General features: G+C 39.2%; 3 protein-coding genes across 7 annotated transcripts; 1 reads left to right on the top strand and 2 right to left on the bottom strand.

Annotated features, from left to right (window-relative positions):
• Positions 1–20: 20 nt before the first annotated feature.
• CG17168 (uncharacterized protein) lies at positions 21–1,859 on the bottom strand. The gene is made up of 2 exons (NM_001015254.3): positions 1,194–1,859; positions 21–870 (listed from the first exon to the last, which is right to left on the bottom strand). The coding sequence occupies exons 1-2, from the start codon at positions 1,751–1,753 to the stop codon at positions 165–167; spliced, it is 1,266 nt and encodes a 421-aa protein (NP_001015254.1). The 5' UTR covers positions 1,754–1,859; the 3' UTR covers positions 21–164.
• Positions 1,860–1,887: 28 nt separating this feature from the next.
• CG17163 (uncharacterized protein) lies at positions 1,888–3,838 on the top strand. 2 transcript variants are annotated; one of them, NM_001015255.4, is made up of 3 exons: positions 1,888–2,527; positions 2,595–2,681; positions 2,738–3,726. In NM_001015255.4, exons 1-3 carry the CDS (start codon positions 2,468–2,470, stop codon positions 2,963–2,965), a joined length of 375 nt encoding a protein of 124 aa, NP_001015255.1. In that variant the 5' UTR covers positions 1,888–2,467; the 3' UTR covers positions 2,966–3,726. The 2 variants fall into 2 exon arrangements, with proteins under 2 accessions (NP_001015255.1, NP_001245399.1); NM_001258470.2 differs by having other exon boundaries at positions 2,262–2,527; positions 2,741–3,838.
• On the bottom strand, positions 3,453–16,296 carry CG17167 (uncharacterized protein). Of its 4 annotated transcripts, none has more exons than NM_001300717.1 (7): positions 12,827–12,914; positions 11,350–11,493; positions 9,527–9,834; positions 6,508–6,739; positions 6,291–6,437; positions 5,489–5,827; positions 3,453–4,791 (listed from the first exon to the last, which is right to left on the bottom strand). In NM_001300717.1, the coding sequence occupies exons 1-7, from the start codon at positions 12,837–12,839 to the stop codon at positions 4,472–4,474; spliced, it is 1,503 nt and encodes a 500-aa protein (NP_001287646.1). In that variant the 5' UTR covers positions 12,840–12,914; the 3' UTR covers positions 3,453–4,471. The 4 variants fall into 4 exon arrangements, with proteins under 4 accessions (NP_001287646.1, NP_001287645.1, NP_001015257.2 ...); NM_001015257.3 differs by lacking the exon at positions 12,827–12,914 and adding an exon at positions 15,921–16,296 and having other exon boundaries at positions 3,832–4,791; NM_001015256.3 differs by lacking the exon at positions 12,827–12,914 and adding an exon at positions 15,921–16,296 and having other exon boundaries at positions 3,832–4,791; positions 11,350–11,490.
• Positions 16,297–18,158: the final 1,862 nt, after the last annotated feature.

Raw genomic sequence — 18,158 nt, 5'->3', positions numbered from 1 at the left:
TTCATCAAAACAAAAAAGATGTGTGTGAGAATTTATTTTTGTGTTGGCCGTGTTCCGTAGCAGATTTTTTACATATCTTTCGGCGAAGGTTTGGGGGTACAAAACGCGATACATTCAAATGGTTTTGGAGTAAACATATTAAACCATAATGACACAAATGTCATCTAGGGATTTGCCACTTCCGTTGGTGCATCGTGCGGCTCATCCTTGATATGCACATCATCGTCCTCCTGGTCCTCTTTACTGTTTTCGTGGAGCAGAACATACTCGCGCGAACTAAATCCGAACTTGATGACGTCCTTCTCTATAAGCTCGTAGTACTTCCTGGCATCGATCTTCTTGTTGTTGAGAAACGTTCCGTTTGCCGAATCCAGATCGATAAGGTACAATCGCACGCGTTTTCCGTGACTACCATCTTCCCGCTCGAAGGGCACCAGTCGATATTGCAGGGCTGCGTGTTGTTTGGAGCAACTAGGATGATCCACTGCCAGATCGACCACTTTTCGATCGCGTCCAACCAGAAAGCAACTCTGCCGATGAATATGGAGCGTGGGCAATGCTGTTTCGCCCTTGAACGGGTACAATCTCCAGCGCCGTTTGGGCTTGCGTGCCTCCGGGGGCTCAGAGTATTTAACCACCACACCGTTTAACTTATTAGTGTCCTCTGTTAACGCGCCACTTAGTCCGAAGTTGGGCTTTTCCTTGTCCACCGGCACGTCGTTCTCGGCTGGCACTTTTTCGTCGACTTCCTTTCCCCAGACGTAGTGATCATCCTCATTCTTGTTGCTGTTGTTGTGACGCTGATTTCGTTGGCGTCTCTGGTCAAGATCCCGCCCGCCGTGGCACCGATCTCGTGGACTTTGACTACGGCTGGGAATAAAGATAATAATAAGAAGAAATATACTAGCCATTCAGGGGTTGGACAAATATTTTTGCTAGACTGTCTTTAAATTTAACTAATTTAAAAAGTTTTTTTTTATATAACGCAAACCTTACTAATTAAAATAATTTAATAGTATTTTAGATGAAGTATAACTGAGCAGAATAAAAGTATAAATAGTAGCTAAGTTAAGCTAGTTATAGATTTAATAGGAATTATGGTAAAATCAGTTTATGTAATATATATATAGAAGAATATGGAATGAATTTTTACTTATTACAAGTTTTAGTACAGATGATTTACGAAAACCTACCGAACCGGGCGCCTTTCAGTAGGCCTCCGCTGGCGATCACGCTCCCTATTTTTGCGTTCGCTGCTCCTTGAACGATGCCGCAGAGCAGGCGAACGCTGCCAGCGCTCCTTGCTGGATTGCATGTTATAGTCCCGCTCTTTGTTTCGCTCACAATCCCTATCCCGTTCTCTCTCGCTACGCTCCCTTGAGCGACTCCGAGTGTTCCGGCGCTGCCTTGTACTGTTGCGATGGGAGTTGCTGCGTTCCGGACTGTCCCACTTAGAGCGCTGTTCATGTACGTCCTCCGACGGATGTGTTAACTGCTTGTGGCGTTTCTCCTGCGATTGAGAGGAGTCTCTTTGTCGCTTACCGGCTGTCCGCTGCTTTCTGTTAGGCGACAGGGAGCTGTGATTAGATTTTTTGCTTTCATTGGAGGAATCTGATGAACTAGAGGAATCGGCGGTCGCCCTTTGCTTAATCTTCTTCGTTTTGGATAAGTTGCGGTCGCTCATTTTAGTGTCCCCCTCGTGACCGGTGCGTTGCTGTTCCAGTTCATGCTCCTTGTTGCGTTGCTTGCTCATTTTACATATGATGCACGTCGAATTCCAGAAATCGATGGGAAAACAAACCAAAAATTAAAAAATGGGTCTTTTCTGATACGGTCAGCTGTTAAAACGAGAGTGACCAGAGGAAAAAAAATTAAGAGAAATTATCGTATTTCCTATCGAGTTTGCAGCCATATCGATTACTCTGAAAAAGTTTTTACAATTTAAAACACAAAGTCTTATAGAAATAAAGATTTTTGGGTGTTTCATATACAACTGCACCAATTTCGCCCAAGCAAGATTTCGTGGCTTTGCGTATCTCTCGCGTATTAATGTACATGTATATGTACTACTTAGGGATGAAGACGCTTAAAGCGCAGCCTGCCCGAATGAACAGGTTAAAAAACAGTACGAGTTTACCTAAAGGAGGACTGCATTAAAGGCACAGCCTACAGCTAGTTCAATTCAATTAATGCATTTTTTGCTCAAAACACATGTACATTTGCTTACACATGCATTGCGCGATAAGCTGTTTAAAAATTGTTTCTGTTAGCTGGTCGCACCTGGCCACACAGTCGAAAAGCCGTGCGAAAATCGAGAAATTCATAAAACCCGGAGGATATGCCAGTGGTTATTGCGGTGTAATCCTCCGGACCGCCATGCTGTTGTGCTGTGCGGATTGTAGCGGCATTTGTCAGTAGCAGCTGTTGCAGTTGCCTTACGCACAAAAGTGCGAAAAGGATAGTCACGATGACACCCTTTGATGACTTTGTCTATCTAATCAATCATGTGCTGCTGGGCGAGGAGCCGGTAAGTGGACTTCATGGGGCCAATACCATTTAGTACTCACAAGACATGCCTTTTCGGCCTTCTGTAGACCATCGAGGACTTCATACTGCTGGTAGGCACCCTGGTGGCATTTATAGCATTTATCCTTTGGTGCTGCTTCCCCATACAACCTAAGGTATGTATGTTCACTAGGCAATACGAAGTTCAAAACTTGTATTTGTACTTCTTCAGCAGGAGCGTGGCCCCCATCGCCAATTCACCTGCAAGATTATCCAGAATCCCATTAAGGCCTTTGACGCCTCCACCAGCACCGACGACGCACCCATTCCGGGAGGTGGCTCCGGAATTGGCAGCTCCATGTCCAACATGCAGTACAATGGTAGCGGAAGCTATAGCAAGAATGGTACTGTTGCCATGCACAATTACTACGTTAAGAACGGTCACCATTGCTGCACCTAATAATGGGCATTTCGACTAGCGGATTGAAAATGTCCTGAGCTGGACAGCGTGTTAGTTACCATTTAGTGAGCACAGCCATCTATATACGGAAGCATATTAATTAAGCTTTGTGCCAATGGGTTAGGAGGCAGCTTAAAGTTGCCATTTCGCATTTGCAGCATGTTTGGAATTTCTGAATTGTAATTGCTCAGACTGATTTGTTTATGGAACGTAGAAGGGTTGAGGAGAATAAGGAAGAAATGATGGGACAGGTGGCACGAGCATACTGTGCAGCCTCCAAGAAGCCCCTGGAAGTTTCAAAGACTTCCTTGATTTCTCTATATGTTGTATGCATTTGTTGGAATACCAGATGTAGTATGCGTACTGTGTAAAAAATATTGGGCGTACAAACCAATTAATTCTAAGTATTTTTATGTGTAAACGATTTGATTAGTCCCAGAGAAACTCCAAGACAACCCAATGCGTGCAAACAAAAACAAAGCCCTTTATTGAACTTATTTATATTTAGTGGTAATGGGGAAATAAAGTTTCTCCTTATATATTTACAAATGTACTTATATATCTTTAAGATAAATAGTGTACACGCCTAGATACACTCCAATTAATTAACTTTGGGTATCGTTCTACGAATTTTGCATACTGGATGTGTATTAAGGTGTATTTGATCTCATTCAATGATATTATTTGTGATGTAACAACTTCAAGGTAATTTCAATTATTCCCCTAAATGAAACTAAAAACCTAACGACAAACCGCCACCCAATTATCACTGTTTTATTTTTAAACTGGCTTCAAAGTCTAATGAATTGGCCCCTAGATAGTCTCGGGATCAGTTTGAAAGACAATTTAATAATAATATAATGATTCGGTAAGAATTGTCTTAAGGTATATTTATAAATTAATAATAATGGTATCAAGTATATTAGGCAGAGTTAACAAGTAGTTGCTAAAGCGCTAAGTATATACGCGGAATATCAACAGAACGTTTTTATGATGTTACGAATTTCTTCTGTCAGCGACAGGCCTGGGCAGAATGGGTGAATATCATGGACTCTTCCGGATAAGCGTGTAATATTTTCTTAACTGCTAGTATCTCGTTTTGTGCTTTGGTAACGGTTTAAACATTTGTTGGTTGTACTACGGGCCTTAAGATACACTCACGAAATAAATAGAAATAGCTGATGGAAGCCTCGTCTTCTAAATCTATAGACAGTCTTACGTATTAATTATATCGTAAAGTAGGGTTAGAAATACAGGATGTGTACTGCCTCTGATTCCTGGTTGAGTATTAAAATGATAATTACAAAGTACAGCCAAGACATAAAATTGTTGTACTTATCATTTAAAACATTCAAACTTTTTTAGATGGTATAGTATTTCCTAAATATAATTACACAAATGTAGGTCCTGTAAATAGGGTGTCTTTGTAATAGTGATAAACTCCTGGTGCCGGCACCAAAAGATTTGTGCAAGGGTGATTTTTTTACAACAAATCTTTGTCCATCACTAGCTGCTGCAATCTCTGGGAAAGAATACATTCATCTCGATGAGGATCTGTAGAACAATAAAGACTCCGTACACCGTGAAGAGGGCTACGCCCACTCGCTTCGTAAGCCGATATCCACTGAAGCTGAGGATTATGAACAGCGCCATAGTGGATATGATCAAGATCAGGATGTTATACTCGATGCCCTGGGTGCCAACCTGCTGGGGCTCCCCAGTTCCGTAGTGTATACAATTCTTGATGAACCAAGGCACTCCAAGGGATAGCAAGATGGCCAAGGAGTTAGCGCCCAACGAATTAGAAACTCCAATGCCATTTTCCCCTATAAATTGCAATACATATTACTATTAGTTCAAAATAATAGGTATAATAGTGTTTTTATGACTTTTGGACATCGTGTAGATCATGTAGGAAGCGTTTCCTATGCAGTAAAAATATTCCGGATCAGAATCACTAGCCGAGACCATTTGCCCACGTCTATACGTCTAAAAATGTTTTGATTTATTTTTTGTATATTTTTTTTTTTTTGGAAATGTCATTATACGGACCAAATTTTTAAATTTTTTTCGATTTTATATTTGTTTTGTCAGTATATAGTCAAGTACAAATAATTTCCCGAATTACTTCATTTACGACTTTAGATAGTAGGCAATTATTGTAGCCGCCAATCCAAATTTCAAGGCTCATTGCAACTAGATTCCCTTTAACTGAGTAACTGATATATAACAATCGAGGATCTTTTAATACCTCTCTAATTATCTCTCTGAGGATGTATATTTCAGATTTTCAGAAGATTGCTGGCAGTAAAGGCGACATTTGCCACCGTATACAGTATTTGTGTGTATATTCGAGCAGAAATATTAATGCCCTTCCGTCTGTTTGTATGCCAGTCAGCTTCCACACAACAATTTCTACCTAATTAATGGTAAGGAACTTATAGGTTCGTTTTCAGCGTGTCGTATAAACCAACCTCCCTTAAAAGTCATAAAGGAGAAGATATTAATTAAGACACCACTCACCATTTCTAAGGGAAATAAGACTGGAGACGGCTTCCGGCATGGTAGAGCCAGCAGCCAAGAAGGTCAGACCCATCACAATGGTAGGCACATGAATGGCCACACCAAAGGCAGTCAGCATCCAGACAATAAGGTAGGCGTTTCCGCCAATGCACAAGATGCACATGATAAAAGATAATGGGTACAGTCGGCGGTACTTCATCGGGTGCGGGATCAATAGGGATAGCGTGACCTTAATGGGGAAGACGAAGATCCACCAGAATTGCATCCAACCGGATGCGTCACGCGGGTAAGCGTATATGCTCCCGGGCACTACGTCTGCGACGTCGTCCTCGTCGTTAACTGGAATCGATAATTATTTTCAAGATTAAAACAAGATAGAATATCATTTTTTGGGATATCGATAGATATTGGGGTATGTGGGCGTGACCGGTTCGTCGGCTTTTTGGAAAATCGATAGAAATTTACAAGACTAATAAAATTATGAAAAAATTTCAAAAAATTGTTCAAATATGTGGGCGTACGTCTACGAGTAACGATTATACAACACAGAGAGAATGCTTTAGTCGGTGGGTCGACTATTTTATATCCGATATTATGCTAAACAAAGTGCGAGGGTGGAATCAGTAACTAAATATGAATCTTATTTGAGATGGGAGAATTCCAATTCTCTCGCTCTTATTATTACTGAGAACCCAACCTCCATACGGAGGGACAGATGGTAAAGTAATAGGGTCGGCAACGCATTTCTCGCTCTGTTACATGATTTCAACGAATCTGTTATATGGAAATAATCTCAGCTTACGATGCTTGTTACGTGTGAGGTTGGCGGTGGAAGACATGGACGAGGTGTTTTCGGGAAGATTAAGAACAAAGAGGCCATCGCCGGACAGAGGATCTTTTTTGAGTGGAAGCTGCGCCTTGGCACTGTTCTCTGGAGGCTCCGTTAGATCTAATTTACAAAAATTAATTTTTTTTAAGAATTTATAATAACTAACAAGAGACTATAAACATTCCCATACCATATCGCGTGGAGAAGCAGCAGTTCATACGATCCTCGATAAACACCCGGATGGCGGGCATAAACTTGTTGTTGTTAAACGTGATAAGGTAGTAAAGGATGAGGAATCCCATCATGATGCAGGACTCCGTGAAACTAATGCTTCCACTCCAGGCCAAGACCAGCAGGATAATCGTGTTGAAGACATAAATAAAGCAGTCGCGAGCTATGGGCCACCAGTCCAGTTGCACCGGCTGAAAATTAATAATAAATTTTATTACTTGGGTACTGGTATTACTAAGTCACCATAAATAGCTACCCCCACAATAAAATGTCGACAGCAATTGAAGAAAAATTGTGGTGGACAAGATACTGATATACACAATGACGAAGTGATGACGGGCCACCCGATGGAGGCCTGCATTTTGTATTTTGAAAACAAATATACACCAATTACATCGCTGTCGTTTCTCTCTTATACAGAGAGCAGCGATTTTACAAAATGTCAACAGAGTCGTCCCTCTCTTTGTAACATTCACCTTCCACGCACTTGTAAAAAGCTTGGCAAAGCGCCTAAAGAGAGATAAGCTTAGAGGACATTTCTTGCCATTTGGACTTACAATCCGATCTAGACAGCTTTCAAATATGGTTTCGTGATAACCTACAAAACTTAAATGACTCCAAATGTAAAATTATGACTTTTTATCGTGTCAACCCAATACGCACGACTTACTTACACTCTAAGTGGATGCCCTTTGGACAGAATAACATGGGTTGATGATCTTGGTGTTCTTCTGGACCCTAAACTAAAATTTGCAGACCATAGTTCGACTATTTTCAATAAGGTGAGGGGTGTGCTTGGTTTTAAAAAAATATGTCAAAGGAATTTGATTATCCATACATGACCGAAACCTTATTTATTTCGCTAGTCCGTCCGATTCTTGAGTATGGATCACAATACGTATTTCACTCGGACCGCAATTAATCGGTCCAAAAAATCTTCTTACTGTTTGCCTTGCGGCGCCTTAATTGGGATGCAAACCTTATATTACCTCCCTATTCTACAATAGTAGACTACTTTTAATTAATTTACCTTCTCTACACTAGTCGGCATAAGTATTTTGACAAAATAAACGCTGCACATTTGTCAGTAAAACTTTTAAATGATTTGATATGGTAGTATTGATTATTTTTTATTTTTTTTTGTGTGTAAGTAATATAAACTTAAAAATTAACAAACGAAATTTTTTTTATTGAATCTTAAAAGGTTATAAACAACTTAATGACATATGATAATTTTTTGTTCGGCATAAGTATTTTGACAGGCCTTCAATTCAATGAAAATAGGTTTAAATGAAGCTGGATTAGCTCCTTATTGAAACAATTAATTAAATATATATCTTCCTTTAGCTTCAATAACTTTTTTGAGTCGGTCCTTCACTGAATCCTTCAAATTGTGAAGGATCTCTGGAGTTATCTCTTTCCAAAGAGAAGTGAGCTCAGAAACCGTCTCCTCTCGAGTTTTATGTTACGAAACTTTTGCGTTTCAAAAGGCACCAGATGTTCTCAATAATATTTAAATCTGGACTTTGAGGTGGCCAGTCCAAGACGGTAACGCCAACATCCTTTAGGAACTTGGTTATCATTCTAGCTTTGTGGCATGGAGCATTATCTTGTTGCAAGATGAATTATTCCCCGATCAGCCTATCTGCAGAAGGAAATGCATTTTCGTTTAGGGTCGTCAAATATTGCCTTTGGTTCATCGAGCTGGATATAGGGACCAAGTCACCCAACCCATTGTGGGCAACACATCACCACACCATTACAGAGCCTCCACCATGGCTCACTTTCTGACAAACGGGCAGACTTTTTTGCCTTTGCTGAGTTGGCAATCTTTCAAAAATTTTTTGTTGGGACGAGTTATACTGGAAAAAGCTTTCATCCGCCCATAAAACTCTTCTCCAGAAACACTTCGGCTCTCTAGATGTTCCTTTGCAAATTTCAGCCTTTTAAGCTAGTTAATTTTTAAAAATATACCTGATTAGCAGTGTCCTGTTTCTTTAAACGTCGACGAAATGTCCACTCACTGATTGCCTTACGTTCACTTTTCGGAAGGCTGGCGGTCAGATTCCACTGCGTTGCAACGGCTTGGGGCTTCGCAAGAGGATTTTTTTTCAAATTCCCGTACAAGGATTTTGTCGTCAGTGATCGTTGTTTGGCCTGTTCTTGTTTAGGTTTAAGTCATTATGTTTCTTAAACTTTTTAATTTGATAATACACAGCTTGTCGCGACACATTAAACTCATTTGCAATGTTTTTTACTTTAATTCCAACGTTAAACTGTGCAACCATTGATCTAATAAATAAACTTAACTCAGCCTTTTTACCCATGGCTATCAATGAATTTTTTGTTTTTTATTAAAGTTCAATATCCAAAAAAGTTCAATTTAAAACAATGAGCTTGTCAAAATACTTATGCCGAAACAAAAAATCATCATATTTCATTAAGTTGTTCATAACTTTTTAAGTTTCAATAAAAAAATTTTCGTTTGTTAATTTAGCGTTTATTTTGTCAAAATACTTATGGCGACTAGTGCTCTACAATCTGTATGCTTAATCTCTACATTCTAGCTTTTATAATTCCTGAGATCTCGACGTTCATACGGACAGACGGACAATGCTAGTTCGACTTGGCTATTGATGCTGATCAAGAATATATATGTACACTTTATATGGTCGGAAACGCTCTTAAATGAATATAGTATACCCTTTTACTCTACGAGCAACGGGTATTATTACGACTATAAGAATAAAAAAGTTCATGAACCACAACGTCCATTACCACTACAAATTACTTACTACTTTTTAAGGAATCGGGATACCCTTTAACTCCACGAGCACGGCATGAAACCCAATCATATAAACGGTCAACACGATAAAAAATTAAATAACCAGTAAACAGTCTCCAGCCCAATGTTTAAGCGGGACAAAATTACCTTGTTTAAATAGACTACATTTGTTTTTCAAAAGGTGCATCCTTACCTTATCGATGGCGAGCGCAGCTAGGCCGGCCACTCCCAATGTGTTGAACATTAACGAGCCGATAATCGTGCCCAGGCCCATATCTGACTCCAGAATCAACGTGCTGATCGTGTTCGTAAAGAATTCGGGCATGGAGGTGGCGGTAGCCATGAAAGTGGCCGCTGCCACGTCCTTCGAAAGGTGCAAGTCCTCGCAGATGCACTCCACAGTCGGCAGGAAGTAGTCGTTGCAAATGATGGCCAGCAGGATAAAGAAGTAAACCGCAGCGAAGACGTGCAGCACCACCCATCCCTGGCGAAGTTGATCCACTGATGATTGAACGAATAATATTAAAGTAATTGTGTGCAATGGATCCCAAATCACGTTCGACCTCGTAAAATTAGCTGCGTATTTGTGAAAATTGATTTCCTCTTTCAAATTATTCAGTGGGATTCAGTGGGATTGTTCTGGGATATCGATAGATATTGGGAAATAAAGTGAGAAAAAATGTATTGAAATTGTTCAAAAATGTGTATTTCGACGAAATATGAAAAATTTTTCCAAAGTGTTGGTGTGGCAATTTTGTGCGGTTTGTGACCGTTGAGTGGGCGTGACAAACATTTGTTTTTGCAAATCAATGGAAATTTATAAGACTAATAAAAATGTGAAAACATATCAAGTCAGCGTTGCAGTTTTGAGCGGTTTGTGGGCGTTAGAGTGGGAGTGGCAACATTTGGAAAGAAACTTGCGCTGCGTCTATGTCTTTGGAAGCTGCATTCTAGCTTTTACAGGGCCTGAGATCTTGACGTTCATACGGACATGGCTAGATCGATTTGACTACTGATCCTGATCAAGAATATATATACTTTACATGGTCGGAAACGATTCCTTCTCCCTGTTACATACTTTCCAACGAATCGGTAATAGTATCAGCATTCGAAATTTTATATTACTCCTTGTTATTGAAAAAATATAGTTGAAATACAAAGCACCAAAAAGCCTTAAAATTTATTGTATCAACAAAATTAATAAGAACAACAATATTTATTGATAAGTCACAAATTCATATGTACATATGTAGGTAACATCAAACATCTTTCCGTTTAAAATTACGCGCAGAAATAGAAGCTTAATGCATCATTGGAAATCCGATAAAAAAAATTAAAACCCTAGATAAATTAAAATATATGACATTTATGTAGAAAAATCGTCTCTTAGGCAAACTCTATAGGCTTTCGAAAGGCAAGAATTGGTTGATAACCCAAAATATTTAATTTTGTCCGCTATAGATTTAACAAAATACACCTGGCAACAGGCAGTGGATGAGATACGGATACTCAATCGATCTCCGTCATTTCTTAAATTTAGACTATTAAACAGCTTTGTGTTTGGTGTGGGACACCGAAAAGCAGCGAAATCTTATCGCGGTTCCTATTAAAATCTAGACCCGTTCGCTGGTTATATGGCCATTTGAATGTAAGCGCACTAGATTACAATTGCTGACGATAAAAGAGCGTTCCCCAACTGCTGTCTCGTGTCCGTTCGTCCGTAACTCCAGTAGGTACTATATAAGACGACGCCACTACCAACAGACTATGCGGCATACCCGATTTATTGGCTATTGAATCGCCCCTTATCGCAGCTGATATCGCTGAAGCAGGAAAGACATTGAAAAAAACAAAAAAAAATACAGGACAGAGCGGATAGCGGACAACGGACAACGGACACCGTCCGCGGACAAGTTCAAGTGCAGTCTACAATCTTTTAGCAGCGCAGACATTTTTAGCAGCTTGGAGTTATTATGTGGGTACAGTTATCTATGCGTGAGACGGAACTAAACTCACCCGTAAACAGGTCGGCGAACTCGTCCATCGGAGATCCTTCATCCTCGCCAGGACACTGAGCGCGTGGCAGGATGTCCAGCAGAAGCTGCTCATCAAAATAGCGCAGCGACACCTCCAAAAAACTGCTTGCGTTGCTAGTTGCTGCTGGAAAGACAAACCAATAACCGGGCAATGAAACTAATATTCATCAGGGACTCGAGATACATATCTCCGCGGCCTCACTTTTTCCAGTTTAATGGAAAATACGTTTGACGATAAGATTACGAAGAAATCAATTGAAAGCCGTGTTATTATCACAATCAAAATCGTATGTGATACAATTCTAGAATAAGGCCTTTTACCAGGCTAAAAAAAAACTTATAACCAATGGTTTTAAACGAAATAAGTTTTATGCGGTTGCCTGCCATATTACTCGTTACAGTCGAACATACACTTCTTATTTTATAAAACTCCTAGACCACAAAAATCTCAAATCTTTCAAAAATTTAATTGAAAGAATAATAATAATATTAAATATTTAGCTACAAGGCTAGATTTAATGCAGATTAATGCTGGAATCAAAACTGATTTTTTTTTTTTAGATATTAGTATTATTCGCCACAATAATGTGTGCATGTTAATACAGTAGAAATTATATGTATGTTATAGTTTGTAATAAATTTGTTTTTAGGTCTACACAAAATTTGAATTGAATCTACCAAACTAACTAACTTTTATCTTACCTGGCTAGAGGTGTTTTGAACGCTTAATAAAAAAACTAGTATTCGTAGAAAGTTACTAATCTACTGGGTAGTTTATATTGGCTTATGATTCCATTATAAAATCTGCAGTTCACACGAAACGCCCAAGAAAAATAAAAACATTTCATTCATTTTCGTAGCTATTTTCTTTGAATTTTAAGAATTGCATTGGGCCCTAAATAAGTGGGACCGTCATGGGCATTCGCTGATGATTTGTTTATGTTTGTTTGGCTTTAAGTGATTGTTTTATGGTTCCCGGACGGGGGGTTTCATTATCTTGAGGAAGGGCGAGTTCTCCGTCTGGCTCTAGAGTCTTATCAGCTTTACACCGCACCGCCAGTAAATGAATATCCAATATCAGCCTGTTATTCTGTTTCGTTTTCACTTGGTTTTAATTTTAGTTTTATTTCTGCGTTTGAGCCGTTTTGTTGACCACGAAAACAACTTGACCCCATTATTCAGATGAACTCGATGCTCGAGCCACGCTCCTTTGGTTTTCATCACCATACCATTGTATTAGACTTTTTGTTGTATTTTTGTATATTGCGTGCGAAGAATTGAGGCACCTGCATCACAGTAACATCGACGATTGCGCGGCAGCAACATTGCTCGACAAGAGCAATGATTGTTTATTTGTTTTCCACCTGCAGTCTCCAGGTCGAAAATGAAAACGTTAAACACAATCGCGGCAAGAAAACAAAGAAAAATAACTCAAAGCAAACATCGGGCGATCTTACATACTCCCTGCATTCAAACCCAACTGGACAAATTCACATCCACAACCAAGGGCACTTATGTCGCGTTCCATCGAGAAGAAAAGTCTTGGCCGACTGAATGCATCTGGAATGCACTAGTCACCAGCCATAGTCGCAGTCGCAGAACGTGTCTACAGTATCACGGTCCAAAGCCCGAACACGAACCCGAACAAATCCGAACTCAGCTGACAAACAAGTTTATTGAACTTGTTCGCATGTGCTGTCAGTTTGAAACGCACTCGAAAAAATTTGGAAAACTACTACTAGAACGGCAGAAAGAAGAAGAGCAGAGAAGGGTCTTAAATAGACCCTCTCACAAGGCTAACGCTATTGAATATATGCTTATTTTGAAACAAATTATTGCATATGGGTGTGAGCCTGTTCATTTAATAAACGACACTCAAAACTTGTAGATAGATTAACAATACGTTATAATAACATTTTTTTTTTTTTTTATAAAAATCTAGTTTATTCCATACGAAATATAAACATATTATTGTCCATTTTTATGTTAGATATTACTTGCATTGTGAAAGCAAAGGAAATCCCCTTTAACTCGTAGCCAAAGTTTCTTTGAGTGCTGCGCTAAGCTCATGAGATGCACAGGAAAACCCAAACTCGAGTCAAGTCGAAGGCCCAGTCAAAGTCGACTTGCGGAAATCGGGGAAATTTTGTGCACTGGGAGCCGAAAGCCCTCGCTCAGAGCTAAATCGGCAACTGTGGGGATCGCCAGAGTTGTAGGTCCGCCCACCAGCTTGCTGGTTGTTTTGGAACACCACACTGCCAAGGCCTTCTGTTTGTTTTGTAATCAATAATCGACAGTCTTTTTTTTTATGTTTTGAAACAGTAGTGAATTCGTGCAATAATTTGAATTAAAGCCAATGCAAATGGATTCAATGCGAAAAGTGCTGGCTGGGTAAACACGATTCATTGGTTCGCTGCCAGTTGTCTGTCCGATGGTAATGGTATGGTAAAGTAATTATGCGCCATCACTGGCCAACAAAACTGAGTAATTATAAAAGATCGAAGGAATTTGAACACCTTTTAAAGTTCCACTGCTACTAGCCAAAAATATTTGTGCTTATGTGGCACACGACACATGACTAGCGAGCGGAATGGCCACGACATGAAAAGGGAATCGTAACGGAATGCATAAATATGAGGGACTATTATAAAGCCTACGCTAAATTAAATAATAAATTTTGAATTTTCCAAGATGACCGTTCTTCTGGTCTTTTATTAACATTTAATAATACAGATTCAAGGAACAGCCACAATCGATCAATAATATATGTACACGGATTTGTAAAGAGGATGGATCTCTTTTCTTGTATGTAATGTACATACGAGTCAAAGTGAAATTCATGCGTGCAAGCACTTTTTTGTCCTCCGGGATCGTAAAAGTAAAAATATTTTGGGGGCTTTTGTGCCATGTTGTATGGTGTTGTCTCGCCTTGACGGACGGCGGAAAACAATGCAAAACAATAACGAGCAGCAGCATCACACAAATAAGTGAATTAAAATAAATTGATAGTAATGCTCAAGCTTAGGCTCAAGATCGGCAAACAAGAAAAGGGGCTGTTGTAAACGACTATAATTGCTGGCCCCTGTCTACAAATATGGCTGGGCCGAAAGTCCCCTGCTGGCAGTTCCCAAATTTGACCGGTGCTTTTATTGCAACCAACGTCGAACGTCACCAGGCTAGAACCACAAATTCCTTCTCATCGTTTCAGCGAAAATCGTTATTTGGAATTACCAAACATATAGTGATATATCAATCTCGTCGCATATAGCATTGAATGTGGGCAGCTTGGGCAGTGGGATTTGGAATGTGATTTGCGTTTCCGAAGAACCTGGGATTCACTTGGACCGGCCATGCTATCGATTACCGACTTGAAGCCGCCTCCCAGCACAGATCTTTATTATAGCCGATTACGGCGATGATGGTGCTCAAACTTAGATCAAGATCATGAATCGACACATTTGTTAGCGTAAATTTAGTGTTAATGGGTGGTGAATATGAAATGTTATTCATATGTTTTTCGGTGGTCTGATTTTTAGTATGCACTCAAACGATCCAAATAACCAGGCACATTCGTAACAAATGAAGCAAATGTGTTTACTGAACGAAGTGTCGACTAGGGTTTTCCCAACAATAAGCTAATATTTGAAAAAAAAATCAATAAAATTTTAATTTTATATTAAAAAAGTTAGCCCGGCAAATGAATATAAAAATGATTTTATGTTGTGATAAACCCCTTATGTGATTATATTTGTGCTATCACTTTTAAGTTACTATTGGTACAATGTGGAAAATTATTTGACCTAGCAATCAACCTAGCAGTTGAATACAAATTTTCGTGGTATCTTATGTAATGGGTATTTAAGAGTACAGAAGGGAAATTTAGTTACAACAACTATTTGCTTTTAATAGCATCAGGTAGTAAGAGTAGCTATTGCAAGCTTGGCTATTCCGAAACTAAGTCATTAAGCTATCAAGTGAATCGCATGTTTCGTTCGCAGGTGTAAATCGCGGGGAACCACATTATGTTATTCCGGATCCTCTGATAAGGCCGGAAAGCACAAGGGCAAACTGCCACTCATGGATGGCGCATCTTCCAACAAAAAGCACGAACCCACAAAGCTAAGTGGTTTGATGGATCCATTTGCGGGCATTGGATAAGTGCTACTTGATTGATCGATCGATCAACTATCCATCTGTTCAACAAATAAGTGCGAACTGAATCGCTTTGGGGTGACAGGAAGTCTAGATAAGCTAGTGGCTAATGATTATACAAAGGTCTAAAGCATTTAAACTAGCGAAGATAAGCCGGCCGGATAAGCCGGCAAATATTTGATAAATATTTCCTTTTTACAAGTAAACATTTCAAGGGCCATATTTACCTAGCGCCTAAGTTACCAAAATAATCGGAATGTTAGCAAACACTCTTGAAAATCATGATTGCTTTATGGAAATTTAAATGAAATGTTGACGAAAGTAAAATTTTGTAAAACTACTCGTAAGTATCGATTATTTAGCATTATTAAGATTATATCCTCATATTTTGTGTCTCACCTTTGGCCTGAGTAACCGTCAAAAAGCTTCCACATAATGTAAAGAAAAGGCAACGCCAAAAGGTGGCAGTTTTGACCATCTCGGATTATAGTATTTATAAAATAGAAAACAAATGGCTGCTGAACGTAAAAAAAAAATTAAGATAATACACGTGCTGCTAACACTTCGATCGACTTTGAAAATATATTTTAAGGAACACACGGTGAATGCGTAGCGGAGCACCCGGACTCGATTCTTTGGCCGAAACTCTAATTTCGGTGTGTTTGGTTTTCGAATTTTCGGACTTCCGTTCCCGGGATTTTGTACGAGTCGCTGCTCGCTGGCAAACTCCAGCAAACCGTTTGGCTAGAATAGTATCGCTCAACTAATAAAGTGGGGTCCGCTCGCGCCCGTCTTAATAATAAACAGCGACGTCGATGGTAGCGTCAGCAGAGGCAGCAGCAGTAGCGTCAGCAGAGGCAACAGCGTACCTTCGAATCGACGGTTTTATAAAGATATCTCTATAGTACGTCTAGTCAATTTAAGTAAGTCGGTGCTCGTTGATTGTTTTATGGCCAGTTTTAATACCTTCTCCTCCTCTATGGCTCCTCCGCCGTTTTACCATATTTAACCTCCTTTCTTTAGCATGATTCATATTTGCTTTTTATTTGCTTATCAGTCGTCAGGTACCCCTGATAAGGGAGATCTCGTGTGCGAAGTATGTGGGTAATCCCCACAAAGTATTTTTTGCTCTCACTTACTGCTCGTAATTGTAATCTATAAGGAAATTTGAAGAAAATATTGGCAAGTATATTTTATATATAGTTTATTTAATTATAACAAATTCAGTTTTTAAATAAAGTATTTAAATATGCGCCTCTATAAATTTGTAATTAAAAACATATAAAACGATCAGATACGATAGATATAGAGGAAAGAGACTTTATTCGATATTGCTGATGCGCGCCACCTGGCGGCTGTTACATTTATTTGTACCGACTTCTGAGGTCATTGACCATCGTATGCATTGATTGCCTAAGACAATTTTTGCTGTTTCGTTAGATGTTGACTGAATAAACGAAAAATATCTTTTCGAGAAGAAAAATAAAATCAAAAATTCAGAACACTTACTGCTATTGCGTGACAGATTTTGACGGTTTGTAGACGTTAGAGTCGGCGTTATACTTAGTTTCGGCTCGGCTGGTTATTCTGATTAAGAATATAAAAACTTTATAGGCCTGGAAGCGCCTTCCTTCTACGTCCTATATACGTTACAACAAATCTAGTCTACCGGTTTATTCTTATAGTGACCAGTTAAAATGGAATTGGTAATTGTCTTTAGTAAGAGAAAAACATTTTATAAAAAAGGTCACAATAAAAAACAAGAGAGAATGCTATAGTTCGAGTAGAGTTCCTCGACTATCAGATACTTAGCTAGTGTGAATGCGAACGCGAAATGCCACCATTTTTCTGGGATATGGATAGATATTGGGGAATAAAAAAACTAAAAAAATTAAAATAAAAAAATGTAAAAGTGTGGGCGTGACTGGTTTGCCGGCTTTAGTGCGTCAGAGTGGGCGTGGCAACTTTGGAAATCGATAGAAATTTACAACACTAGTAAAGATGTGAAAAATGGGCGTGGCAACATGGGTCAACCAACTTTCACTGCGTCTTATAGCTTTTATAGTTATAGCTTTTACAGTTCCTGAGATCTCGACGTTCATACGGACAGACGGACTTGGCTAGATCGACTGGGCTATTGATCCTGATCAAGAGTATATGTACTTTATATGGTCGGTAAAGCCTGTTACATACTTTTTAACGAGTCTAGTATTCTCTTTTATTCTACGAGTAACGGGTATAAAAATCGAAAGTCGAAATTGTAGAAATATTGCCATACCCACAACATATCACGCAGTTTAATGTTTAAGTAAATGTCAATTCAGATAGCTCTAAGTGTAAGGAGGCCCCAAAATCTATGTAGGTATATAGTCGTAAATACATCAGTAATTCCGATAAGATGGCAAAACAATAATTGGTTCGACATTTTATTAATCGTTGGCCAGTAGTCGATCTAGCCATGAAAACTGCCACGCAGTTTTTATTGTTTTATTGTTTTTTTTTTTGCAAATTTCTATAGGTGTACAAAAAACACTTCGGCTACGCCCCTTCCTACACCTTCAAAACGCCCAAAACGGTCACGCCCACACTTTTATTTCCCAATATCTATCGATATCCCAGAAAAATTATGAAATTTCA

This window comes from Drosophila melanogaster, chromosome X, assembly GCF_000001215.4.
Source record: "Drosophila melanogaster chromosome X".
Lineage (NCBI taxonomy): Eukaryota > Metazoa > Arthropoda > Insecta > Diptera > Drosophilidae > Drosophila > Drosophila melanogaster.
The sequence above is the reverse complement of the archived record's forward strand: the minus strand, read 5'-3'. Positions and strand labels throughout refer to the sequence as shown.

Excerpts from the sequence above, each read along its gene's own strand:
- CG17163 (NM_001015255.4), top strand. The coding sequence starts at position 2,468 with ATGACACCCTTTGATGACTTTGTCTATCTAATCAATCATGTGCTGCTG. Across the intron at positions 2,528-2,594 it reads TGCTGCTGGGCGAGGAGCCG|ACCATCGAGGACTTCATACT; the intron begins GTAAGTGGACTT and ends GGCCTTCTGTAG. Across the intron at positions 2,682-2,737 it reads GCTTCCCCATACAACCTAAG|CAGGAGCGTGGCCCCCATCG; the intron begins GTATGTATGTTC and ends GTACTTCTTCAG.
- CG17168 (NM_001015254.3), bottom strand. The coding sequence starts at position 1,753 with ATGAGCAAGCAACGCAACAAGGAGCATGAACTGGAACAGCAACGCACC. Across the intron at positions 871-1,193 it reads ACTGAAAGGCGCCCGGTTCG|CCGTAGTCAAAGTCCACGAG; the intron begins GTAGGTTTTCGT and ends CTTTATTCCCAG.
- CG17167 (NM_001015257.3), bottom strand. The coding sequence starts at position 15,999 with ATGGTCAAAACTGCCACCTTTTGGCGTTGCCTTTTCTTTACATTATGT. Across the intron at positions 6,438-6,507 it reads CTGCTTCTCCACGCGATATG|ATCTAACGGAGCCTCCAGAG; the intron begins GTATGGGAATGT and ends TTTGTAAATTAG. Across the intron at positions 5,828-6,290 it reads CCTCACACGTAACAAGCATC|TTAACGACGAGGACGACGTC; the intron begins GTAAGCTGAGAT and ends TATCGATTCCAG.